The sequence below is a fragment of the Paralichthys olivaceus genome, chromosome 16 (genome assembly GCF_024713975.1).
Source record: "Paralichthys olivaceus isolate ysfri-2021 chromosome 16, ASM2471397v2, whole genome shotgun sequence".
NCBI lineage: Eukaryota > Metazoa > Chordata > Actinopteri > Pleuronectiformes > Paralichthyidae > Paralichthys > Paralichthys olivaceus.
The window spans coordinates 3,326,830-3,353,488 of NC_091108.1; the positions used below are offsets into that span (position 1 = coordinate 3,326,830).

The 26,659-nt window shown below is 40.8% G+C and overlaps 2 protein-coding genes across 7 annotated transcripts in view; both read right to left on the minus strand.

The window, feature by feature from the left end:
* Window positions 1-618: 618 nt before the first annotated feature.
* LOC109643675 (integrin beta-1-like) lies at window positions 619-18,678 on the minus strand. 3 transcript variants are annotated; one of them, XM_069511036.1, is made up of 17 exons: window positions 18,278-18,650; window positions 9,567-9,633; window positions 8,996-9,081; window positions 7,860-8,079; window positions 7,571-7,741; window positions 7,253-7,491; window positions 6,949-7,104; window positions 6,687-6,782; window positions 6,504-6,593; window positions 6,202-6,342; window positions 5,771-5,973; window positions 5,234-5,472; window positions 4,933-5,155; window positions 4,424-4,656; window positions 3,898-4,064; window positions 2,809-2,886; window positions 619-1,879 (listed from the first exon to the last, which is right to left on the minus strand). In XM_069511036.1, the coding sequence occupies exons 2-16, from the start codon at window positions 9,631-9,633 to the stop codon at window positions 2,809-2,811; spliced, it is 2,409 nt and encodes an 802-aa protein (XP_069367137.1). In that variant the 5' UTR covers window positions 18,278-18,650; the 3' UTR covers window positions 619-1,879. The 3 variants fall into 3 exon arrangements, with proteins under 3 accessions (XP_069367137.1, XP_069367138.1, XP_019964418.1); XM_069511037.1 differs by having other exon boundaries at window positions 2,803-2,886; XM_020108859.2 differs by lacking the exon at window positions 2,809-2,886 and having other exon boundaries at window positions 18,278-18,678.
* A 2,529-nt stretch (window positions 18,679-21,207) lies between these two features.
* LOC109639080 (neuropilin-1a-like) overlaps window positions 21,208-26,659 on the minus strand; it is a 60,257-nt gene continuing 54,805 nt past the window's right edge. For all 4 annotated transcript variants that reach the window (XM_069511033.1, XM_069511031.1, XM_069511034.1 and 1 more), the window contains 4 exons: window positions 25,468-25,763; window positions 25,129-25,225; window positions 24,858-24,902; window positions 21,208-24,187 (listed from right to left, as the gene is read on the minus strand). In XM_069511033.1, coding sequence (XP_069367134.1) covers window positions 23,913-24,187; window positions 24,858-24,902; window positions 25,129-25,225; window positions 25,468-25,763 — 713 coding nt within the window. In that variant the 3' untranslated portion in view covers window positions 21,208-23,912. The remainder of the gene's footprint in view (window positions 24,188-24,857; window positions 24,903-25,128; window positions 25,226-25,467; window positions 25,764-26,659) is intronic.

A 26,659-nucleotide genomic window follows, 5' to 3' on the forward strand; every position in this document is an offset into this window, starting at 1 on the left:
TCTACTTCTATATTAATTATCTTAATATCATATTATACTTTATCTACAGTTCCCACAACACACACACACATATATATATATATATATCAATATATAACAACATATAAATATATTAAAAGTTTAGTGACATCTAGTGGTGAAGTGTCATGGTGCAGCTTAATACCCCCCTCCCCTCCCCCCAGCTTTAGTTGTTGTAAAAACTCAAAAGGTTTAGTTTGTCCAGTCTACTGTAAAAAAAAAACAAAAAAACATGGCGGCCTCTGTAGAGAAGACCCGTCAGCGTTTCCTGTGTCTTCATGTGATCTCAGACTGATTCCGTGATGATGAGATCAGGGTCAGATGTTTACATTTCAAAATCAATATACGCTGTATTATTTTTATTAATTCTTCTGTTCAATGTCTCTGGACCGATAGAAATCAATTCATCAGAAGATTGGTGTTGATAAGGTATCGATCACTGAAACACTTCCTCGTTTGTCTCGTGTTGTGTTTTGGGACCACAGCAGATAATTCACATTCGTTTTTTTCCCGCTGGATTCATGCACATCAATAACAGGCCTCTAAACACAACAATACTAAAGTAACTGCACAATAACATCTTTACAATGTCTGGACAAATTGTTTTGAATGTTTATTCAATAAATAATTTTCAGAAATACAGAGTTGCAAATGTGAATGTGTTGTAGAAATTAAAAAAGGCACTTAAAAACAATGGTGACTAGTGTAACCTTTTTTTTTTTTAACTTTACAAAAATCATCCTCTCATCACTGATTTTTATCCATTCCTATTTCTGTTCAATAAAAAAATTGTTTGATCGAAGCACCGACAAATGGCAGGGTGGAATTACTCACGTTAAAAAAAAGAAAAACTGGGAACCATTACCCAGTTCATTTACTACAAATAAAGACAAGGATTTTCAATATAAGCTAAATTAGTTAGCAAATAATAAGGCAGGTTTGCGTATTTGGCATTGCTGTGAAGAATTCAGGACCTGAGTTGGCTTTTAACTTAAGCAAAGTAAAACCTGGAGCCAAACAGAAACACGACTGTACACTGACGTCCTTTCAGCTAGAAAGGCGACGCAAGAAAATATCTTTTGTAGATAAAGACACGATTCAATTGATTGTTCAGATGGAATAAGTCACTCTGACAAAAAAAAATACTAACGCCTCCAACCTGGTTCTGTGAATACATATATGGCTTTACACAGAACCCCAAAACATACTGTACACAATTCATTGCTGCCACACAAGGCCGACTGGCGCTACTTTTGAAGAGTTCAATCCAAAGACACGATTAATAAAAAAAGTGTGATATCGAAAATGATTAGAGACGCAATAAAACCTTTGCTCGACGGTCAGCGACTGATCGACACGCATGCATGATCATTTGGAAATGAACACTTCATTTGTTGCCCATTATCAACGTCCAATTAGACCCTCAACAAAACACTGATGGCTTGGCGGTTCTATAAAAAGGCACAGATAGGCATTTCGTAACTTTGCCAGTCCTGTGGCAGAGAAGAAAATCTGTTCACAACACTTTCTCTCAAGTTCTGCAGAGGCACAAAATAAAATATAAAACCCCACATTTACACAGACTGTACACATTTCAGACGATGCATAGAAAAAAAACCAAGTTAGTAAAACAAACTGAAATAGTGGCAGAATGCATTGCTATCATTTTGGTGACTACAACATACAAACAAACAAAACAAACAAACAGTGAGAGCATTATAAAACCCGCCCCTCCCTTCACCCGGACCCATGATTCTTCTCCATACAGTGTTGACACAGCCAAGGCAAAGCTCCATCATTTGCCCTCGTACTTTGGATTGACGACAGTTGTTACGGCACTTTTGTAGATCGGATTCTCTCCCTGAGAAAGAGAGAAAAACAACTGAGTGAGTTAAAATAGTTTTGAGGAATCAGAGTAACAAACCACAGCACTCGTCAAACCTTCAGGTGGTTCAGGGGCCTGTACTAAGAATCAGGAGTTTTCAGCGTTAAAGTGCTGATAAAGCAGGGTAAATCACCACGGTTACGCCACATCCACACCAATAAAGCAGCAGACTGTCTACTGTACGTTTGGTTGCTTGGTTATAGAAAATACAAAGAACAAGAGATAATAATCATCGTTTTACAGGATCCTGACGAGGACAAATAATACAGAGCAACAGATATTTTTGTAGATCAGTGGGATCAGATTGCTGTTCCACTTTTCACGTGACTTCAGTTTATCAACACTAAATTATTACATAATAAATATTCCATTTCAATTTGATTCCTGACTGTACTGATGATTTTACTCGTCTCTGCAGCTCATAACATGAGAAGACTGACGATAATATGAAATAAAAACTCTCCGACGTCTTGTAAAGAAAAACTATACCACACATGAATGTCAGGCTCAGTGAAGCCAGATAGTCAAAAGATATGTTGGGTATGTTGAACTAGCGCAGGCCTCCGGTTGTTGGTGTAATGATAACAACATTTCGACGCCGATAAGCTTGAACACTTTCACAGCAAAACGACAAAGTGCATGTGACCACATTGTTCAACTTTCTCATCAATAGCTTGAAGCAACAATTTGGTAAAACACGTTAGATGGTCTGAATGTTGAAACATTTTTAAATCACTTTGTTCATATTAGTGTTTTTCCTTGTGAAGAAAATGCCAAGAGAAAAAGGCAAACAACGCCACCTCTGGTTAAATGTGCTAATTTCACAACATGCAGTCATCAAGTCAACCAAGATTCAAAGCCACACAGAGAAGTTCATGCATCCAACAGGTGATACAAACTTTGACCTAAAGAGCAGCTGATTTACTCCCATAGCTGGGATTCTGGAACTGGTTAATAGGACTCTTGTAAATGGGGTTTCCTTGCTAATGTGGAGAAACAAGGAAATAGGGAAAGAAAGAGGGAAGGTGAAAGGAAAAACTGATGAATATGACATGAGCAGAGCAGTGGATAGGACAGGAATAAAAGCCTGAGGAGAAATGCTCAGCACAGCAGGAAAGATTAAAAAGAAATTTCTTTCCGGTCGTTATTTACCTGTGTATTCTCTCCAACATGCCAAGAATGACACATTGTTCTGTTTTGAATTTGAACTGTGAACTGATTCATTTCATTTTTACATTTATTAAGTTGTTTTTTTTAACTTTAGCAAAATAAAAACAATCTAAAATTAATTTAAATAAAACTTGATCGACGTAAAAACAAAGTAAATTAAAAATATCTATCCCTACATAAACCATATGACTTTGATTACATGAGAAGACAATACTACTAAAAGAGAGCTACTTGGGGAACTAGCTGCTAATATCTATTTAAGTAATGATGTCTATAAGCAATTCCGAAAAACGCTGTCAACCTGTGATGAATGCCTGCTTCCTAAATTAAACCATAACCTCAGCTCCTGTGCCTAAAAAAACAGTGAGCAGCAGTGAAGCTTCCTCCAGTTGTCACCCAGCGGCCCTCCTCTGTCTCGGCTTCATTGCCTTTTATGGTTGTGCAGTTGTATCGTGTGGACAGTGAGTGGCAGCACTGTCGGCTGAGGGAAGGCTGCTCCCCTCAGTGAGAGAAGACTAAACAGAACAGAATGGAGCTCAGATTGATCAAGGACAGAGAGCTGGAGAGTCTGTCTGTTCGGTTTCCACAACTTTTTAGATGATTTACTTTCAACCAGCCATAAGAACCAACAATGTGGTGCTCAATGAAGAACTGGAAAGTCCAAAAACAATCAATCCTTTTAAAACCGAGAAGAGCCAGAGTATAATTTCCAGCAGCTAAAATAACACCAGTTAAGGAGAAAATATTCCAACACTGAAAAAGAGTGCAGCCTGCACATGAAGGAGAGGAACGATTGTTTATTGCTCCAGATGCGACTGACTCACAGTGTCCCACTTGGCGTTCATCTTCTCCTTCTCAAACTTGGCGAACTCTCGGCGGTCGTGGATGATCATGAGCAGTTTCCAGATGAGCAGCAGGGCGAGGCCGATCAGCACGATGCCCGCTACCACACCTGCCACGATGGGGATGATGTCAGGTCCTGATGGGCACTCTAAAAAACACAGGAAACCAAAGAGAAAAATGTCAACTTAAAAAATAGAAGATCAGATAACAGATCGATAAGATAAATGTTATTTCCTGAGACATTAACATAAAATCCTCTCACAATGTCAAGGTACCTGATAAACAATTCCTGAATCCACCTCTTTAACTGGATCACCCTTCGTCATACTATTATACTGCCGCTACCACTACTGTTATTAAAAGTACCATGTACACGCAGGTTTTTTTTAACACGGGTGAGTGGCTCCAGTCCCATTGTCGGTTGATGTAAAAATAATGATGCACTCAAACTGCATCATATTACATTCAATGTTTTCTATCCCAGTTTAATTTAGATTCTGATCATACCCAAGTTCTCCACCACGTAGACCTCCTTGGTGTCATTCCTGATGGCGTAGGTGTAGTAGAACCAGCAGTCGTTGGCATCTCGCTCTTTGCAGTGAGTCAGTGGGAAGCTCTGGTCGGTGGGCTGGGGCAGCTTGTCGCGATCCTTCACCTTGATCAGCCTGAAGTAGCTGCAGTCCCGCTCACATATATCCTTCTTCTCACCGGCCTCAAACGCTTTGCACTGCACGCAGTCTCTGAAGCAACGTAAACAGAGGATGGATTAACTCTCCGTGTTTTAAAATCAGTTCAGTAGAGTCTCAATATGAATTGGCAGATAGCAGAGAAACAAAGGACATGAAGCCAAAAATACAAAATCTCCACTGTTTTTCACACTGTATTAAATATTTGGAGAAATATTTCATATTGAATTCAATTATTAAAAAAATCTCAACCTGTACACTTACATGTTACCTGTGGGAACACAACACTTTTCAATCTTAAATTTCCAAGCACAAAACTGTCTGACTCACTTGTGCTCAGCGCAGACACCGGGGCAGGTGGGACAGATCTCGCAGGTCGGACCCTGGAATTTTTGATTGGTGCATTTGCAGATTCCACATTCACAAGTGCCGCGGCCGTTACAGATCTGCCCGTTCTTCGCGAGGCAGGTGGAGGTCTCCAGGGAGCAGTCGCAGGCACTGCCCGTGTAGTTGGCGTCGCAGATGCACTTCCTGCATTCACAGCGTCCATGTCCTGGTAAAAGACGGGCCGAGGTTACCACAGAGCTTCAATACAAGCGATGTCAGATGATAGTATTTATACAACCCTCACCTCCACAGAGCTTGTTGTTGGAGCGGTCACAGTTGAAGTTGTCACACTCGCAGTATTTCCCACTGTAAACCTCCGCTGGATTTTCCCGCTTCTTGCATTCGCAGGTTCCACAGACACAGTCGCCATTGTTGCTGCAGATATCAGTACCATTGTCTTTACGGCAGTTGGCGTCCAGGTCCTCTGTCCGCACTTCGTCTTTGCTGCACTCACAAAGACGCCCAATACGTCCCTCATTACACCTGAGACAGAGGATAGGAGATTTCAGTTCATAACGTGAGTCACCGAAGCCGAACAATAGAGAGAATAGAGAATAAATAAATGAGAAAATTATAATAAATGTCCGGTAAAAAACTTCTTCAAGGTTATTTTGGTGGTGACAGTAGGAACACAACCTCAGGTTCTTTATTAAATCATGTACCCAAAAAGCTTTTCATTCAATGCATCACTTCACATTTTAAAAGATCTCAGTTTCTTGAGTTTCCGTCATTCGTGCTTTAGCAGCACTCGTCTAATAAATGTTCCTGGCTACATACTTACTTGCAGGCTCCACACTCGAAGGTCCCGTTACCCTCGTGGCACTTGTCACTTTTTGTTTCTCCGTCTGTGGCACACTGACAGTCGCAGATAAAATTCAGAACGACCTCCACCTCCTCAGTGAAGCCCAGCGTTTTGATTTTGATTATCTCAGGACGGCCATGTGATGGACACTTCTTGGATACAATGGAAATCTCGAAAGACACCTGGAAACCAGAGGGGAGTTTATGAAGTCATTAAACCTGAAAAAGGGGAGCTTTGAAGTTAACTGTTCTGTTTTCCAGACATCAATCAACTTATTAGCTTGTAAAGTGTTTCTCGTTCCTCCAAATCTGTGTTTTTGCCCATTTTTTTCTCTCAAATTGAATTAGCTTTTTTAATTTTTAAAGTATTCATGCATGTACACAAACTGCAGCCAAAAGGATGGTATTTACCTCATCTCCGATGGATATGTTAGAGCACTTCCTGCCATTCTCTCCCGTCCCCTCCACGCCGTTCTTACAGATGGACTTGTAGGTCATTGTCACATCCTCTGGCAGCCGTCCATTTTCCAGAATAACCTCAGATGACAAAGACTGTCCCAAACACGAGAGAGAAAGAGATTCAGTGCTCATTCATCAGTTTCGAGTTATTAGGTCAGATGGACGAATTTATGAACTTACACGAATTAAATACACAGAGAAGCTAAAATCCATATATTAAAACCACAAGTTATCTCTGAAAGGTAGTGACTCACATTGTAAGCATCAATAATAAGTTTGATCACGTTGCTGGAGTTGGAGGACAGTGTTCCAACAGCTGATTTAGGAATTAGGTTTTTCAACTCCTGTAAGTGTCAAAGGTAAAAACAGAGTGAACAAATGATAACTATGCACATTACTTATTATATCAAATAAAAGGTTTTTCAATTCAAGTTTACTTTGTAGACGGGCTGGAATTCTTCAGTGACGGCAAAGATGGTCTGAATGTTGTGGTCACTCAGTTTTTGGACCAAATGTGCGATGGAGGGGTAGTCCTGAAAAAAACACACACAGACCACAGACACACATTACATCATGCAGTTCTTCTTTTATTCATATTCATGTCTCTGGCAAGATCAACTCTTGACATCAATATTAAATTGAGACCATTAGTAGGAGGATGAAACATTATGCGTGTTGAATAAATGATGAACTACATACGTAGTAGTGGCTCATGGTGTACATGTTGTTCTCCAGATGACACTTCCCATCATTGGGGAGGACTATGCCGCCCAGTTTGCCGTCTCCAGCGAAGTGGAAACCAGCGTCGGTGGAAAACACCAGCAGACGAGTCACGTTCCTCCAGCCGATATGTTCCTGGTGAGATGAAGACAAGAGTCTCCTCATTAGTGTTTTACTCATTTACACTTCACACACACACGCACGCACGGACAGACAGACAGACAGACAGACAGACAGACAGACAGACAGACAGACAGACAGACAGAGTCTTGCCCCGTCTTACCTCACAGACCGCCACTTGCATGATGGCGTCGAAGCCGCCTTCTGGAGAGTCCAGGTTTCCTGAGATCTGCTGCTGACTGACCAGCCGGTTGAACTCGTCTCCATTGTTTGTCAGCTTCAGGACGTTCTTATAGCTGAAGGGGCTGGTGCAGTTCTGGTTCCCTGTGCAGGGGTTGATGAGCCTGGCTGGCGTGGTGCTGATGTAAGGCATGACAGTCTTCTCCACAAAGGAGCCGAAACCTGAAAGGGAGGAGTTCATTTACTTTTCTCTTTTTTTTCCCGTCTTTATTATCCCTTTATTGAGCAGAGCTTTCCTCACCAATCCTGAAGTCTGTTGTGATCTCCTGCATTTCCCTCATCAGGTCAGTGCCGAGGTTCTTGACGTTTTCCAAATCGTCTTTCATGGAGAATGAAAGGTCCATAAGGTAGTACAGGTCGATGGGGTAGTCCTCAGCACGCTTGAACTTCAGCTCAAAAGTCTGAGGCTCACCTTGAGAACAGAAGATGATAATTCATTAACTGTTAAGCTTCTGTTAGATGTGCACTGAAGTCCAGACATTTTACTGACATTTTCTGGAGGGGACTCTAATGAGAATGCAAAAATTTACCAGATCTGAGTGTCAGTGTGAGTTTCTGTGGCTGGATCTGGGTGATCTGCTCAGGCTTCAGTTTCTCAGCCACGTCTTTGCGGTTGGTGACGGGCTTGTTCTTGTCAATGGTGATGCTTCCGCGTGGGTTCTCGATGTTGGTCACTGCGCAATTTCTCTTCTTAAGCGACTCCAGATCATCACAGCGGGCCGACTTGGACTCACCTTCAGTGAGGAAGTTCTGCGAAAGAGTAAAAGATGTTATCGTGAGGATTATTTCAAGTAAAATTTATACTGCGTGAGTGAAGCATGTGCAGAAACATCTGGAGCGTTCCTGTGGAATTTGTGTTGGTGGGGCAGACATGAAGAAACTTGTTGACAAGTTGCACAGTAACTGAAAACATGCACCAGGAAGAACATGACTCTCCATAAAACAGTAATTTGTTATTTTACAGAATTGCAGATTCACTCAATTAGGAAATTGTAGAAAAACAAAAGATCTTGATGCTCTACTTTTGCTAAACACTATGAAACTCACTGACCTCTGAGGGCATCAATACCGTAGATACTAAGTTTACAGGATCTTTAACATGACTGAGAATCTTTTTCAACAAGGCCCCTGCAAACCGTTCCATTTTACATACTCTGTTTCGAACTGTCTGTTCTTTAGGCTGTTGTTTGTAAGCGGGGGCAGATAAGGAGAAACAGATGACTGCCAGGCCTGACTAAGAATATAGATTAGACGCACATGATATCCCACAAGGCAAAGTGGAGGAGAACTTGAAACAATGAACTCAGTCAAAACAAAAATGATTCTTTGACCCAGTTCTTTAAAACCAAATGATGCAAACAGATCAGATTTATGTAAAACTTTCTTCAAATATAAATCATAGTATCTTTGGATTATTTGTTTAAATTCAAACAAACACAGTACACATTTAAAAAAATATTATTACATTTATTTTTGTTTAGTTAGTTAGTTCGTTGTATTTATTGAACTTTGTACACCTTTATGAACAGCTGTGTGAATGTGGCAATGCTCTGAAACAAACCACAGAGTACACCAACAGTGCAACATTCATTGTTTAAGATCTAAAAGATATGTTTTCATTCATGAGATTAAATAGTTGAGTGGCAGCTTCAGGGATTCAACTCACTTCATCTGAGCACCATCCACACATCTCGGCGACCTGAATGCATTCCCCACATGACTGAGCGTTGGCTTTGATGCATGTGCTCCCCTCTGAAAGAGACGGCACAAGTTCTTTTTAGCCAAGATGACAAAACAGAAAATTTCCATTAGTTCACTAACCAAAACCAGCCACGGTTTTTTCGCAACAAAACACAACCTCTTTCCAGTGAAGAGTCATGCTGAGAAAAGCTCGAGGCTGCTCACCAACAGATGACTTCACCTCGTTAAATAAATAAATAAATAAATTTAAAAAAAGGACTCCCACCATTAGCCAACTGGACCCACAGTCATAAAACAATGAATAAAGAAATGTAACATTTGAAGAATAAAAAGGAAGAAGAAAGCAAGTTTTAGTTTTTATCAGTTTTGCATTTTAGTCTTAAAACCACAGGTTTGTCAGAGGAAAAGTGTCTAATATCTGACAAATAAAAAGCCAAAGCATGCTGAATCAACACAAGTTACAATAACAGTATGGTTGATTTATTGCTACTGTATGAATTAGCTGATTTATAACAGATTTATGTCTGCGGTCTTACCTTGCTGTGCCCAGCTGCTGCAGAGGACGGCCGATAAAGACGCTATTAACAGCAACCGCAAATCCATCTGTAATGAGAAAAACAGGCATTTTGTTGTTGCTGCAGATTAACGTGGCTCAGAAGTAGCATCTGAAAGTTTGATCACACAACCAACGTGTGTGCAAACAGAGAAGATGATAAGGTTCTTTATGCCCTTTACCCAAAACACACTTAATTTAACTTCAACTCTCAGAATCAGGTCCAGCAAGTTGAAGAGTAAAGCTGAACTGTAGATCAGTTAAAAAGACTAAGACGTTATTAATAACCAGAGTTTATCTCCAATATTCAGCAGGAAACTTTTAAAACATAAAGAATTCTAAACAGATTTTGGTGGCTTTGTTACAGCAGCAGTTTTTCTGGGTCAGGACGCCAGGGATCATGGGTAATATCCAACTTTCAGTGAGTGGGACGATGCATTCAAGAGATTGAGCTTTTGTTTTTCTCGACATGAAAACCACTTAATCGCTCAGACACTGAGCCTAATAATGATAAAACACATGAGGCTGCAGGGGGCGCAGTTGCTAGGTAAAAGTTACATAGTGCTGTTTTAAAACAGTCTTTTAAAACTAGGTTTCGATCAAGTATTTTCATTTGTCTTGGTAATGGAAACATGTCCTGTAGGTTGGTCAACATTAAGATAGTACACAGTTTGTGAGGCTATTTTTTCAAAGTCAACCACTAACACAACCACTTCCTCTTCAAAAAGTTCTCTTGCATGTCTCAAAAAACAGATTTCCATCTAAGCTGAAATGACCCAGTTACCACAGCAGTGTGGAGAAATTTCTCATCTTTGACTATTCCATATGTGGAACAATGATTTGTCCACGCTAAGCCGGCATCATCTGGCAGTTTATCAACACCTTCGCCGACCACTATACTTACTCCATACTTGCTTTCTCACCGTTGTTTCCTGCAGGCTGATGTAGAATGTTACTTGTTATCTCAACAAGGCTTATCAGCAAATAATTGATAAGAAAGAGACAGAAGGAAACAGACTGGAGTATAAAAATGTTGCGTAAAGAAGAGAACAGTCCATTTACACTTGAGGTTTTTAATCTGAACCAGCATTACTCATGATGAGTCTAACAGCAAACATGTAATGACTTTAACAGAGCAGCAGGAGCAGCTTTGGTTTAATGGTAAGGAATTTTAACCAGGAAGGGATAACTGTGGTTCACTGAGCAGTCCGGTGATACCTCTTCGCCACACGGAGCTGAGCTGCTGAGGACAAACCACCCAGACGTAACATAAGAAAACAGAGCTACAAAAATCATAACCCAAAAGTGAAGATTATTAGTGTGTGACGGCAACTTGGAAAAAGTTTTCGTGCAGTTAAAACCTCAAGCCGAGGCCACAGCTCCATGGCACAGAGGAGGTAAAGAAGGTGTGTTCAAGGGAATGTGTGTGTTCCCATATTTGGTCAGGCTGTTTCAAGTCTCCTCCTGAAACGCTGCCATTCCCCTGAGCTCCTGTGACACACTTTCTTGACCGTCTGCCCAAACCTCAAACTTAGAAACTCAAGACCAACTTTCTGAGTATTTGCCCCAGTAACATGAACATAGGAAATCAGGCAGTGTTGACAGTGGCTAAGTCAACAGCTGTGTCAGAAAATATTCCTGCAGGATATTAAACTAATTCCAATGTCTACTTATATAAACACTACACAAGAGAGGGATATTTTTAGGGTTAATTGTCTGTCGCAGAAGTGAAACCACTGGTTTCTCAGTAGATGCTCAGTGAAAAGATGTACTATGCTTGCTGTAGTGCACATCAGTGGGTCGGAGGGCACAGGCATCAAAACACCCACATCCTGTCAAATGGGGCCCAATGACCAACATGCAAGTTTCTTAAAAGTGGTTTAGCGATAGTTATCATACAGCAGCAGGGGAGGCTCAAAGAAAACACATTGATCATCAACACAGACGAGAATAGTGGGGGACGGAAAATATATGACATCTCACACAGAAACAGCACATAGTGATTTTTATTTAACTTTTTCTGTCTAGCCAGGGACAACAAAAGGAAATTACTTTTAAATCATCGTGTCTGTTGATCAATAGACACTGCCCCCTATGAAAATACTTGAAAAACTGAAACACACAAGAACGGAAACCGTTAAGCACACAACACACTAAGCAAAATGATTAATAAAATTCAAACCAAAACAAACGGGAAAGATTTTTCTACCCAATGAAAGCTCCCCCCCCACATTCCTGGAGTCCAGCGTTGTTTACTGCACAGAGCTGTAAATTGCAGCAAGCTGACAGATAGACGGGCGTTTGGGGTCTCCAGTGGCTGAGTGCCACATAATGACATTTGGCGGAGGCCCTGGCATTTCTGGTAGAGATGCTGGTGCATGATAACTTTGAAAAGAAGTTTGCTTGTTGTGCTAACTTACATAGTGACTGTCTTAAGAATTCATCCTTTTTATGTAAATATATCTACATCTTCTTTGTTGATGGCACAAATTTAAAAAGAACACGAACAGACCATATACCCCAGTCCCCTGATGAAACCACATTTTGGATTTTTGTTTAAATCTGCACCAAATCACACACACACTCAAATATCAGGCTGCTAAAAATGACAGATCTTTTCATGAAGATCCATAAATTATTCTTGAGAAATAAACAAAAATGAAAAACACCCTATTACTGAATGTTTAAGAAAGTGAAAAAAAATGGTTTCCTCTCTGGGTCACGCCCATAGACTGTACACCCCTCCACAAAATGTTATTAAAAATCGGTTGGGTGTGACTAACAACACTGACTAACAAACTAGAGCTCAACTGATTTATCTGTTGGCCGACATGAGACTTTCGTAAACATACTGGTATCTGTTTGCTGGTATGAACATTTTTATTTTACTTAATAACCACTGCAGAAAAGACTGATTTACATTTTATGTAAAATGTTTATTTTCTTAATTCAACTTCTCTCTATATATATATATTCAGTTGTGTTTGTGTCTTCTAATATATAGTAATTTATAATAATATGGAAAAACTAAAATATCCAACCTCAGCTTCATGCATTAACAAGTGTAGGTGAGAAGATGTGTTTTCTTTTCTTTAACAGTGTCTAAATCCACTCATCCACCTTTGTAAGCCCTCTATAATATCGTCAAGCAGAAACTATGGACTGTGAGTATTTGTACTGGCAGACCCGAGAGCTTAATATTTAGATTAACAGGAGTAAACTATCGATTCATGACTTTGTATGGTCAGACAGTAGAAGAAGCCAAGCACACACGTTGTGTTCCTGTTGGTGGATATTAACGCCAGTTTTTCATTTACAATCCAAACTCCTGCTGACAGTAACCAGAGCAGCTCATTCCAATGTGAGTACAGTAACTGGGAGTCCGTTTTTCCCAGTATGGATGTGTTACTATAGGAACACTTGGTGGATGAGACTGTATATTCTTTCCAGACTTCCACTCTTGTCAAATCAGTCCTTGTGGCATGGTTTGGAAATCTGAATATGACGAAAAGGAATGAGCTTGGCTGGCAAAGTTATTGGAGTTAGCGGTTACAGTCCTGTCAGCTGGGCTATCTACTTGATGTTTTACACTGCATGTGCCTGTACTTGTGGAAAACATTGCATCAGGGGAAGACACAAAGAACACAAATAAACGCTAGGTTAGTTTTCTCTCAGTCTCGAACAGAAAATTGTTGCCTGATTGAATAAAGTTCAGCTCTTAAACCACTACAACGTCATGTCTTAAGGAAGGAGCAGCCATATTGGACTGTGTTATCCAGCCACTGCAGTATGTGCACAGGTCATAAACATGGAGGACAAATTCTTTATGAATATGCTTCCAATTTTAGTGGATCTTTCTCTAGTTGAATATTGATAATCTGTCAGGTGTTTGCTATTAATTTTGTATTTATAATGTTTGTATGTGTTTATTAACACCTAGCTGCAACCCAAATACCTTTGGATTGGATAATGCATTTGACTTGATTAAAAGTAAAATAAAGACAGCACTTGAGAACACCAATGCTCTCCCCAATAATCTCAGAGCAACTGTGGAAATAGTAATGAACCTGTATTTATAGAGCGCTTTTCTGGTCTTATCAACCATTCATTATGCTTAGAATCAAAGTTGAATAAAAACATAATCGGACTGAGTTGTCAAAACTGACCTCTCAATCCAGTGCTTTCTTTTTTAAGGCTTTTCTGTGGAGTAACTAAAGCCTGCAAACACTTTCTGCAGACCAAACTATATATAAGCTAATACAACAGCCAAGTTTTGCACATAGGCAGTGGGAGTTATGCACAGTCCCTGACAAATGTTTTATCAAGAATCTTTTCCAACAGCTGCTGTCGTCTGTAACTCAGCTCCGCTCAGTGCTGCCATCAGGTTCAGACAGGTCAGTGTCACTTTGATTCAATCTGCAGCCTGAAAACAAGCCTCAGGGACCAGAGTCACGCTGTCTTATGTAAATTCACAGAGAGCATTCTTCTGCTCTCACATTGAGCTGTCCTACAAAGATTCAACACCCTGCACGAGACCTCCGCCTACTCCACAGTGGAATTCCTTTGGTGGCTTTTTTGTGGTGAATGAGAGACGCATGACAAACATAACTTAATAATAGACAAAAAATACAATGTTGTCAAGTCATCAGCATCCACATCACATACCAATATAATATTTATAAGATAGGTCTAGTTGTTTTGAAGAAATGTTACATATTTTATCTTTAATGATCATGTTGAAGGATTTACTTTCACTGCCCGGCCTAAAACAAAGACATGTAATGAAAAACGATTGATCAGATGTGACACAAGATTGAAATTAGTTTGATAATCACCAACTGGATAAAACATTTAGCCAATACAAACTTCATTTACTTGAAATTGGTTTAAAGCTTGTATTGACCAGCTGAATTCATTGTTGTTGGCATCAATGACTGAGTTATATTATGGAACTGAGAGGATTTCGTTTCATATTCATGAAAATAGACTGATCTTAAGTCATAGAACCAGCTTCAGTCAAACCTGAAAACAGGAGGTGAACATGGGGGTGTTTGACTCAGACCCTGCATCAGTGTGTCACCACTGCTTCATTGTTTACCTCTTCCTCTGTTCACTAATGGTGTTTCAGTGCTTTATCTGCAGTTATCTACCAGGGAAACTGTCTGTACCGAGTCTGGGTCATGAGACTTCCTCTTGATGAGACCAGCAGATATTCTAAAATACTACAAAAAGAAGGTCTATGGGGGTTTTGTGTCAGTTGGATTTATTCTACCACAGAACTGCAATCAACTGGGAGTGGCAAAGAAACAAGGTGGCATTAACAGGTGGTCTATGGGTGTAGATGTGTGGATGTCACTCAAGAGAAAGAGTTGAATTATGTTTATAAGCTCTGCGGAGCGTTGCTGTAACTCATAGAGCTTTAAAAAAGTGAAGCCAAGTGTTGTGTGAAGGTGGAGCAGAGCACATCTGTGAATGTTTAGTAAAACAAAGTCCATGTATAGATTGTGGATGTCATGTGGATGATATGAGTTTATGGTTTATGTGTCGATGTCATAAGAAAACATAGATTTGGTTTGAGGACACGGTCAGATGTCTTAACACAATTGAAATTTCAAACATTGTTTAGTGAGCTTGTTTGGACAAATCACTGACGTATTGATTTTGCATTGATCCTGCTTGTATTTCTGTCCATTTTTTTTTTTAAAAAGCCCCAAGCCAAAGGTTAGGCCTTCAAACTGCTTGTTCTTTGAAACAGTTCACAATCAGAAGATACTTAGTTTAATACCATGTTGTTATGTCAAGAATATTTGTGAGAAACATGAAAAAATGAAAGGTGGTGTGCAACACAAGTCAGCATTGTTCTTGCTGGGTGGGTCATCTTTTAGTCCACAAAGTGAGATACCCATCCCCCCTCACACCCAGCTCTGTTTGCCACCCGGTCGACCAGCCGGCCCCCCCACCTGCTGCTGGAAGTCACAGTCCACTCTCAGTCCATTAAGTCCCAAAACAACTCAGTACAACTCTGCAGCCATTTTGTGGATTAAACCACGCCCAGACATCACTTTTCTCCCCCAGCAGACCGCTGAGGGATCAGGAGGAGGATCACACTTCCTACTGCAAGCAAAGAGTTTCACGGAAACCCAACGTACCAACAGGAATACTTCACTCATCCAGCCCAACATCTGCCATGTGGCTTTATACTGAAAGCCTGTCAAACTAGAGGAGTTCTAACAGGTGGAGTGTTTTGGTTTTGAGACAAAGCATGGAAAAGGAATGTGTTCAATCAGACGTTGACAGTTTGAACATCTGGTATTAATAAAGCCCCTTTAGAAAACTACAGAGTACTTCAACAAAAACAATAGAATTTACAAGAAAACAAACCATCAAAACTAAAGATGACCTGTTTGAAGTTTGGCTTTTATTCGAAGGAGATCCCGATCCTCCAGGCCTCCTCAGAGAGATGAGATAATGCATTCCAGCCTCACTGGCTCCATACGATGCTGTGGAAAAACTACGTCACTTCTTCCACTTCTCTGATTTGAACTTATGTTCACATGGTCAATCTGATGTAAACCAAAAAGCCACTGTACAGCATCGGCTCAGCACCAAACAGCAGAGAGACTCAGTCTGAGAGTAGCTGCTGAACACAGTGCAGCATTTAGCAGCTCAAGAGACGAATCTTTCCCTCAAGAGTTGGTTGAGACCAAACACACCGACCACACCAACATCCATGGCCCAGTTAAAAAGAGTTTGTTATAAAACATCAGCTAATCAATGAAGTATTCCCTGAGAAATTGGTATATTTTCCTGAATCCACTACTTTGTCGGGATCTGCCTCAAATTTTAACACGTTCTTTCTTGGTCCATGTCCTGACATGGACAAAAACACAACCTCCTTGGTGGAGCAATAATAATAACGAGTACTTGTAGGTTTTTAATGTATGTTTTGAAGCATCTGCTCAGGCACATGTCTTTGCTGTGACTTTTAAACATTTTACCACTGACTCAGACCCCCAAACAAGTAATAAGGTGACAATTATTTTAAAGCTATGATCAAATACCCTTCAACCATACTCTACTCCCACATGCTTCATCCGGTTATCGCTGGATGAGTTGTCATTCATGAGTCATTTCTGGCGAGGTGGGGGTAAAGGCCTGGTGTTGAGTAACGTAGAATGACCCTTCAAACTGCCCCAGACACTCCTAGCTCCTGGACAAGCACAACTCACTGTGTTTAAACACAACAGTGTAACTAAGGGAAGTGACTCAGTGAACTACAGGGAGCCTGCGCTAGCCTACAGTCACGTCTGTTCTAAAGTAAATTCCCAGGCCGGGTGTATATTGTCTATATCTATGTTATGTGTACGTGCTGTGCAAGATCAAAAACATATGGTTTTAACACCTCGATACAAGGCTGTTGCTATGTCATTACGATGCTGTCTTAAAGCCAGGCCAGTAATTACCCAAAAACATTTTATTCCCATGTCACTAAATAAGGTCTTGCAGCAAGAACTTGGGGAGCACAGATTACAAGTCAAACTCAGTCCCAACAAATCAAGCCTCACCAGGAAGGAGAGAGAAAAAACCCCCCAGGCTACAATTCCTTTACAGGAAGTGAACGAGGCAGACGAGACCAATCTTGTCCAACTTCTGCAGAGTCAACAGTCCTGAATCAGAGCTGCGGGCAAGGCTGAACAAGAGGCTTTCGTCTCTGGTTAACCAATCTGGCCTGCTTAAAGACGCCTTAGTGTGTCTGTATCTCCAGCCACAGTTTATACAGTCCACAATGCAGTCAGACCAGACTGGGGTCCAGCTGTGGTCTGTCTCAGGATATCCTTTACATGTTTGCCTACACTCAAATGTTACAGCTGAAGTTTTTCTTTCCCATGTATAATCTGTCCAGAGGTAAGAATCTTCAGAAGTTATACACAGTCCAAATTTCAGATGTAAAAAAACGAACACTGAAAGAGTCTTCTTTGGCAAATGGACCCATGCGAAGTAAGAAATCCTCATCGATGATTTTCAAATCATTCGTGATACTTTTAGCCAATGAGACGACCAAACCAAGAGTTCACTTTCTCATTGTTTTAGATTTGATCGTCCCAACGTGACTTCTTCAACTGTCAGGACACAGTGATTTTTAATAAATTAACACACACGACAAAGAAAAGCTTCAGTTTCTCCTCACACTGAGGAAAACCAGCAAGTTCCTTTGAATCAAAGTCAGTCTGAAAAGTCTTAACACAAGTTTTAAGATGCAGTTACAGTTGAGTTTTAAAGTGTGAGTGTGTGAAAGTTAACTTCCTTTTTTTTTTTTGTTGTTAATGGTTCAAGTAGTGATCCTGAGCTGATGGATCATCATGTTATATCCACTCATGGCCTCTGGTCATACAAAGCGACCACTGTGGCCTAGTTTCTCTACAAAAGCCCAACTCTGATTCAGGGAAGGAGGAACAGTTTGATTATAATCCAACATTTTACACGACAAGTTTTTAAAAACAGACCTGTGTGAACTGTGTGTGTGTGTGGGTAAAGTTCACTGTCTTTTAGCCGTTAGCTTGTTACCGTTCACCCACACCCAAAGTTTAGCCCCCGAGGAGGAGGCACGGAGCTTCTTCCCCTTCGCATCGATTTAACTCGGGTTAAAAAACATGGCAGACCCGTTAAACGCGGGTTGGAACGCCGCTCTCTCACCTTGTGTTGACGCTTTGGTGTCGTTTTCCTCGACGGCTCAGGGCAACATCGGCCCCAGGAGAGGGACTTCTTCTTCGGCGGAGACGAGACGCGAACCGAGCGCTAGCTTAGAGAGGGGTCCGCTTTGTGTGAGCTCGGGACGGGACCGCACCGCTGCGAGGGGCCGGCCGATGGAAACGCGGGTGGGCTCCGGCTGCTGGGAATTAACCCGGGTTCATGTGGGCTGAGTCAGAAGTTAGACGAGGGCCCGGACAGTCGGCGGCTTCAGTCCCGACACGGTTCAGACGTGTCGGCTTCTTTCTCTCACTTTTTTTTTTTTTTTTTTTTCTTTAGAGCCAAGATTCAACAAACCCCTGGTCCCGTGTTAACTCCGCCCCCGCAGGAGGAGCCGCGGCACGCAGCGGGCGACGGAACAAACACTCCGGTGAGCGGTGACCTCACCGTCACCTCGGATGTGGCGAGAAGTCTCAGTTCACAACAAATATATTTAATAAGTACGAACATCCATCAGTTTGAACACACTAATACTAATGAGTTTACACAAACAGACGCTGCGACGCGTTGACTAAGCAGCTTTAGTTTAGCTGCAGTTAGTTTGAGTGTGGGCCTGCGTGGCTGGAAATCAACCTAAGCTTAACTTCTTCTTCTTCATCTTTCGGCTGCTCCCTTTTCGGGGTCGCCACAGCGGATCATATGCCAATATATCCACTACCCCTCCTATTTGTGATCCGCATGTTTGTTTTGGCACAAGTTTTATGCCGGACGCCCTTCCTGACGCAACCCTCAACCATTTATCCAGGGCTTGGGACCGGCACCAGAACTACCCAAAAGAGTATCCATAGTGGCTGGTTTCAACCTAAGTTTAACATTTACTCATGTTTAAGAAAAGCTTTCAGGTACTCTCAGTATTTCAATGTTTATTAGACACACACACACAATCACTACACATACGATGTCACTCCGGCCTTGATGAAATGAGCCTAAAGTGGAATAACAGAGAATTTAACACAGGAGACAAACATGTAATCTAAACCTAGAGAGGATAATCCCAGTTTAAATTTCACTTCCCAAAAAGTGGCTGATGGCATGAACCACTTCTGTTTCAGTGGTTTTTGTTGATACTCTGGAGTCTATGCATATTTCCGGGTGGTGTACCACCAATCCTGTGATATCCCCCCCCCCCCCCCCATCGGTCAATAGTAACCTGCCACTTCAGATAAATACGTACATTTGCTGAAAAGTATGATTTAAAACATCGTCTTGTCTTGTCTACGTGTCTCTGATTTGTTTTTAACTCGTGGTTTTACTTGTGTTTATATTGTCAGGTGTCTTTCTATGTTTGGAAAGGTTTAGACACGAAGCCCAACAGAATTAATCACCACGTGTGGCTGCAGAGGGCGCTGTTGCTCAGTAACAGTTGCATAGTGTTGCTTTAAATTTAACATTATGACAATATAATCAGATGAAGACAAGTGTTCCTGAATCAAAAAAATAAATAAAGGAGGAATAAAAAGCAACGTGGGAAACAAACAAGAACCAAGAACTTCACACACGTGCTAAAAAAACCATTTCCCTGTTTCAGAGTGAAGGAACAAAAAGGAGCTTCCCACATTTAGCCTCAGTAATCTGGGTATAATGTTTGATGAGAACGCAGCAGCTGGTCAAACAACACATGAAGTCACCATCTCAATTACATCTCTACATCACCACACACTCATCCCACCACATGCCTCAGATCATTCGCTCAGGGCGAGCCGGCCGAGTTTCAGCTCCACACACATCGCTTTAAGATATTCACCAGGATTAATATAAGTACAAGTGTATGTGGGGATTTCTTTTGGGAGATACTTCATTCTGTCTTCACTAAGAGGGACATGTACTCTTTGTGTGTAAAGGACTGTAACTTACTGCAGTAATAAAACCCATGCTTATGATTTAATCAGATATGTTTATGTATTAAAATAACATGTAAACAACTGCATGCACATCAGTGAACGGGAACACACAGCTGACATGTGAGTGCATCAATAATATTAATAATCCAATAAAATCAGTAAATCATACATATTGGTTTTGTGGCTTTGAGCAGGAAACTTCATCTTATATGTGATCAGACGTCGCTGAGCTGAGAAAGTTGTCAGTTAATGTGGCTCATGAAACAAAAAACAGTTTTATAACAAAGACGAACCCGTCAGTGTGTGAATCTGAATGTTTCCACAGGCAGTACTGCCACACTGTGGTCGGAGCAGGACATGGCAAACAGACAAGGACTAAGTTGCATATGATTTCTTAAGTGTGCATTGAATCCACTTGAGTTTTGAGCGAGCTGTTGATGTACAGGATCGATCCACAGTCCTGTTCAAATAAAGGAGCTGAGCACGCGTGTGAAAAACAATAAAACAGACCATATGTGTGGGAAATCATTCAGAAACAAAAAAAGAATATTCAATTGTATTAAATCTTTGGAAAAGCATGTTTCTTCACCTTAATGATGTTTAATTGTCAATGTTCAGTTGCAGCTTGGTTCATTAAAACAAAAATACTGTGTGAATCAGTCGTCTGCCTCCTGATCATTTCAAACTGTAAATAAAGACAGCTCCAAAAAGTGAAGCCAAAGTGTCTCAGTGGCCCCCTGGCGGCTGGCTGCAGTACTCCAGATGGGACATGGACAAAATTAAAAAGAGAAAGTACACCTTAAATTCATTTTTCTAAAAGATTGTGTGGTTGCAATGGGTTGACAGCTGAGAATGACTTGTGATTGGTCAAGCGCATGTATCGGCGGGATCTCGATAAACAGCTCTGCCAATGTGCAGACTATGATCTGTATATACAGTCTCTGTCTAAATGCCAGCAAAACTTTGTAATTTGAGCAAACTGACCCTTTAAAACAAACCGTTCCCTCTGAATCTGGAAAGAAACAGTCAAGCATCTTTTATTTAAAACATTTATTTGATCCAATTCTTTGGAATGTAATAGTCAATGATGAGAGTCTGAGACAACAGGGGCGGATGAGTGTGGGTGCTGACCAGCAAGTCAAAGAACAAACAATACTTTTAGTCACTTAAGGCCTCACTTTTCCCCATAATTATCTTTTTTTTAAACTTTCTTATTTCCTTTCTTGTTTTTTTTCTGGATCTGAGACAGCAAAATTACAGAAGCAGTACTGAAAATAAAACTATTTTTTCTTGTCATACAAGGGGAAAAAATAAAATTAAAAACAATGGCACGTACATCAGTGACGGTACAAAAAGACAAAGTGATATTATACCAAGTAAATGAAATTGTTACGTTTCAAAGAGACGATATAAGCTTTTTCGAGAATGAAAAACATCTGTGTAAATTGTACATTTCAGAATTATAACACTGTCATCTGAAACTGTTAGAAAGAAGCAACAATAACACTCTTCTCCTCTCCCTTCCTTCTCTCTTTTTAAATCAACATCATAAACACATAGATTTTTTTTTAAATATATCAGTGCAACATTTGTTTTCACGTCGAGTGCTGCAGAATCCTTTCTTGTTCAGGAGGAAAAGTTTTATCAACACGTGACCGACTCACACACACACACACACAAGTTCCCCTCAGACTGAAAACCACAAAAAAACGACTGAACCGGTGAGAATAACGAGCATCTCAACAGTCAGAGCAGCTTCGTTTGATGTGAAATGTTCGTTCCTGATACCAGACGAGGATCTGATTCAAATCAATCAACTGAGGAAGTTTCTTTTACAGCAAAACAGAAAAAAATGTCCAGAGAATCGATTCTCAACAAACCGCTGAGCCACAGTCTCGCTTCACATTTTGAGTCAAACCTGCAGAAAATCCTGCATGTGACGTTTATAAAATCCAATTTACAAGAGGACACAGTGAGTAACACCCTTTTGCACCATTCTGAAGTGTTGACAGTTACATGTAAAATGCAGGTTAAAGTCAAATGAGTGAGTTGAGATTAAGAAGCTGATTCCTTCAGGGGAAAAGGAAAGAAACAAACCAGTTTTAATGACAAATTACATTTTTACAACCAGATCGTCACCTGCTTGATGAAAAGAAGTTATAGAAGAAGTCAGTTTAACCTAATTTCTAACACCAAATAATCAAATCACAGTATTTTAACTGCAAGCAACATTTTTAAAACGAGAAGAAATAAAATTTGTATTTCTAAACAAAAATATTATGGTTAACTGGGTTTTCCTGTTGGGTCTCTGCTCTGAAGAACTCATCTTGGTTCTAAAAAATAAGACTTGATTCTGTTGTTTCCAGGCCTGTTAGCTGAAGTGAAATGATCGTTGTCGCTCCTTTTAGTCGCCTGGTGACTCACAAAGTTAATTTTGCTCTAATAAAGTTCATATATAAATCCTTCCTCTGATAGTCAGCACTAGAGACACACAGCATTGTCACAGCAAACGCTGATTCTGGGTCGGAACCTTCCACTTCCTGTCCGAGAAGAGAGAGACGCTCTCTGGTGAAGTCTTTCTGACGCTGGACACGTTTCAGCTCAAACGTTCATCAGTCATTTTGTTTGTCAGGGAGGAACGTTCACTGTGTGAAAACATTTCAGTCCAAAGCTCCGTCTCCGAGTTTGTCCGTTTTACCCTGTACACAAAACATCACTTCCCATGAGGCATTTCTCAACAATCATAAATCCATGTTCCTCATTGTTAGAAAACGTCTTGTTCCCAGGACACAGCAACAAAACTCACAACTCGATCACATTTTTAAAACAAACACAAACGACAGGATTCTGTCTCTGTCTGTTCAAATCAAGACTTTTGTACATTTTCTGAATTTTCAGGATTAAGTTGAGTTTGATTTCAACGTAGAAAGGATACTGCGGCACCGGTGTCTTTTTCTATATGAAAAAAAAAGAGGGGCGCTCGAATATATTAAAACCTATGTACAATATGTTGGATGTGTCGTGTGTCGTGAAAACGAAGCGTTCAGGGCGTCCGTATGTTTGTGTGGGATCACCAGCTGATGAGAAAACAAGGCAACGGAAAAACTGGAAGAAATAAAAGGCACTGTCGGAACTAGACACAGGTCAACGGGTCAGGATGGTACCTGCCGTGGACACACACACACACACACACACACACACACACACACACACACACACACACAAATGCATGCATGCACACAGGGAGAGAGGGAAATACTGTATGTGTTCATGGTAACAGATGAGTGTAATGGCCACACACACACACACACACACACACACACACACACACACACACACACACTCTGCCCTGTTCAAACGATGATGTCTGAAAAAAAACCAAACAAATAAACAAACAGATCTGTTCTTTCCATAAAGTACACAAACGACTCGTTCGTCTGAATTGGTCTCAACACCAGCATGTGATTACAATAAATCAACAAAGCACGTTGAGAAAAAACAAATAGAATCCTTAGTTTTCTTTTTCTTCTTTTTTTTTTGCTGTACAGATTCTTTATACACAGTGCCCCCTACAGGTCGGTCCCTTCCACCGCCGCTCCTGAGAAATAAAATTACGTCGGCTCACTTTCAGCCCACCCTGCTGTCCCGTTGGAGGCCTCGGCCCCCAGGTTCCTCTCGCTTGATTGGCTGCATCATGTGTCCACGCGGAGCATCCTCGGCTCCGTCTCTCGTCCCCGCCCTCACGCCTCTGAGTAGTTATTCTGTCCATTCATCTTGTCCTTCTTTAGCTTCACGCCGTCCACCAGCTCAAAGTTATAGTTCTCCAGGGCGGATAAGTTCCTGTCCGTCATGCTGCCCTGCGAGCAGGCGCAGTAGAGCACCACGCCGCAGATGGCGCCCAGGAAGACGCCCAGTGCCGACATGGCGATGATGGTGATGAGGATGGGGTCCAGGGTCTTCAGCATGTTGCCCGGGCCTCCGAGCTCACTGGTCTCTGGTGAGAGAGAGTCTATCGCTACGAGAGAGAGAGAGAGAGAGAGAGAGAGAGAAATATAGTTTTGTTCCATTCAAATAAAAATCAAAACCTTTCATTACTTGTGTCAACGACCAGACCGGTGGTTTTATGAGTTCTGCACCATAAACCTAAAATGACAGATTCTGTGAGGACGTCCATGTTTGTCTGGTTTTATTTCAGCCCAGTTCTCAAACTCATGAATGTTGACTCTTAAATCTGGGACGTCAGATTTTCTGTGAATGCACCACAACATAACTGTATCCAGCAAAAACTGAATGAGGAAGTTAAACTGGTTTATTCACTTTGTTCCTACTTGTTTTTAACTGACGTTAAGTATTTCTGAGCTTTTTTAAAAGCAGTGCATTCATAAAATATACTATCATTATCATTATTATTATTAAATATAATAACTACTACTTTATACTATAGATAAAAAATCAACATACCAGAGGCAAATATTTTACTCTTACTAACTTAGGAAAAAAACAAATGAAATAATATATAAAAATAAACAAATGATAAATAAATAAATGACTTAGACTCTTTGTTCTCACAGATCATCACAGTGATCAATAGTTAAACTGATCCGAGAGTTTTGACTGAGCTGAAGAGCAAACGCTGCCAAAACGAAAATACAAACACTATGATGTCACATTTTGCGTCAACTTACGTAGGATGAAGATGTCAGTCGGTGGAGACGTAGGAGCTTCTGGATCTGGAAGAAAGAAAAGCAGATGATGATAAATGAGATGAAAACTAGAACTGAAGAGAAAAACACGAAGGACTAAAGATCAGCAACTTAATGAACCGTGAAAACTAATCATATGATTCACTGGCTGAATACAATTTTATTAATTTTAAATGAAAACTTTATACTTTATACTTTATATATATTATATATACACTGGAGTTTAATAAGTGTGATCTAACAGTGTACGCACCCTGGCAGTCCTCAGCATTGAGCCCATCCATGATCTGGATGTTGTCCACAGCTATGTGACCTGTGCTGCGTCTGTGTGCGACACCCTCCACCACCACCTGCAAACACCCCGGAGAACAACAGTTATTCACATAGAAACCCAGAGTTTCAGATACGCAGCTCAAAAGCAATAAATCTCATCTTTAACTGTATTTTTAAATGTGTCGTGTCGAAATAACAATGAATGTGTTATTTTTTAATTTATGAATTTCTTACATTTTCTTCACAAATTCAGGTGAAACTGTCAGAGGGAAACTTTTAGATTCTAGTTCTTCCCACCGAACATTTTACACAGTATTACCTGATAAGAGACGCTGGAGTGCGGCAGTAAGACCCGTCCCTCCCTCCAGCGTTTGTCCTGATGTCCCCTGAGTGTCCACAGCGTCTGCTCCCCTTCGGCCTCCTTCCTCTGCTTGATGTGCAGCGCCCCCACGTGGTCACCTGACATGTGATACCAGAAGGACATGCACAGGTCGGCGTCCGGCGCCGTGATGGGCAGGCTCGCCAACCTCGCCCACTTTTCCTCTTCGTCCTCAGCTGTTTTGCTGTACACGTCTGTGTCCATCAGCTGCATGTAGATGAAGTTCCCTGGTCTGCCTGCAGGGGACAGCACAAGACAAGGTAAAAAACGGACTCCTGGCAGCTCGGAGACACACGACTGCAGATCATCAAACACTTCAAATAGTAATTTTTACCATAAATTAAAAATAACACCATTTAGGAATGTAACGGAGACTCAGTGATGCAGATTTCTTTGGATTATATACGAACACAAGGTTTCCAAAACTCCCAGGGTTCATTACACGTTCACTTTATTCCATTCGCATGTTTGCATAATGTATAACGTTCTGTCTTTTCATGGAATAAAAGTCTGTGTGACTGTTAATATTTCACTCCTGCGGCTCCTAGAGGCATGAAACAAATTCAAGGTTTCAGTGTTTTCTGACAACTCAGGACTCAATAAGCGTCGCTGCAGGAAAACATCTGACCCGACATCACAAAGGGCTCGTTTATTTATCTGTGATCTGGGTGAGTCAAGAAATCAAGGTGAAATTGTTAATTCCAGAGGCGCAGCCTTAGAAGAAGAAAGAAATCCATCACAGGAGCGTTGAACGGAGAGAAGGCCGCAGAGCTGAGGCACGTTGATGGATTTCAGAGCTGTAGTTCTGGAGCATTTCACGGCCGTCCGTTCATTTTCAATTATTTTAAGGCTCAGAGCATCTTCGAGTTCTCGGGCTTCCATCAGAGTTCTGTCTCTGAAACGCTGCTGATGTTTTCTGTGTCTGAATCTGGATTTTATTGTTTCGGGTGAGGGTCATGTTTATTTGTTGATCTATTTATTTAACAGAGTAAAAATCATTTACTTTAAGGTGACATTTACTTTGTTCCTGTAGTGAAATCTCTATTTGACGTTTTATTCATGGTTTTGGATCTGTACATCTGTGTAACTCTGATTTATTGTGATATATTACATTGTTTTATCTGTAATTTTA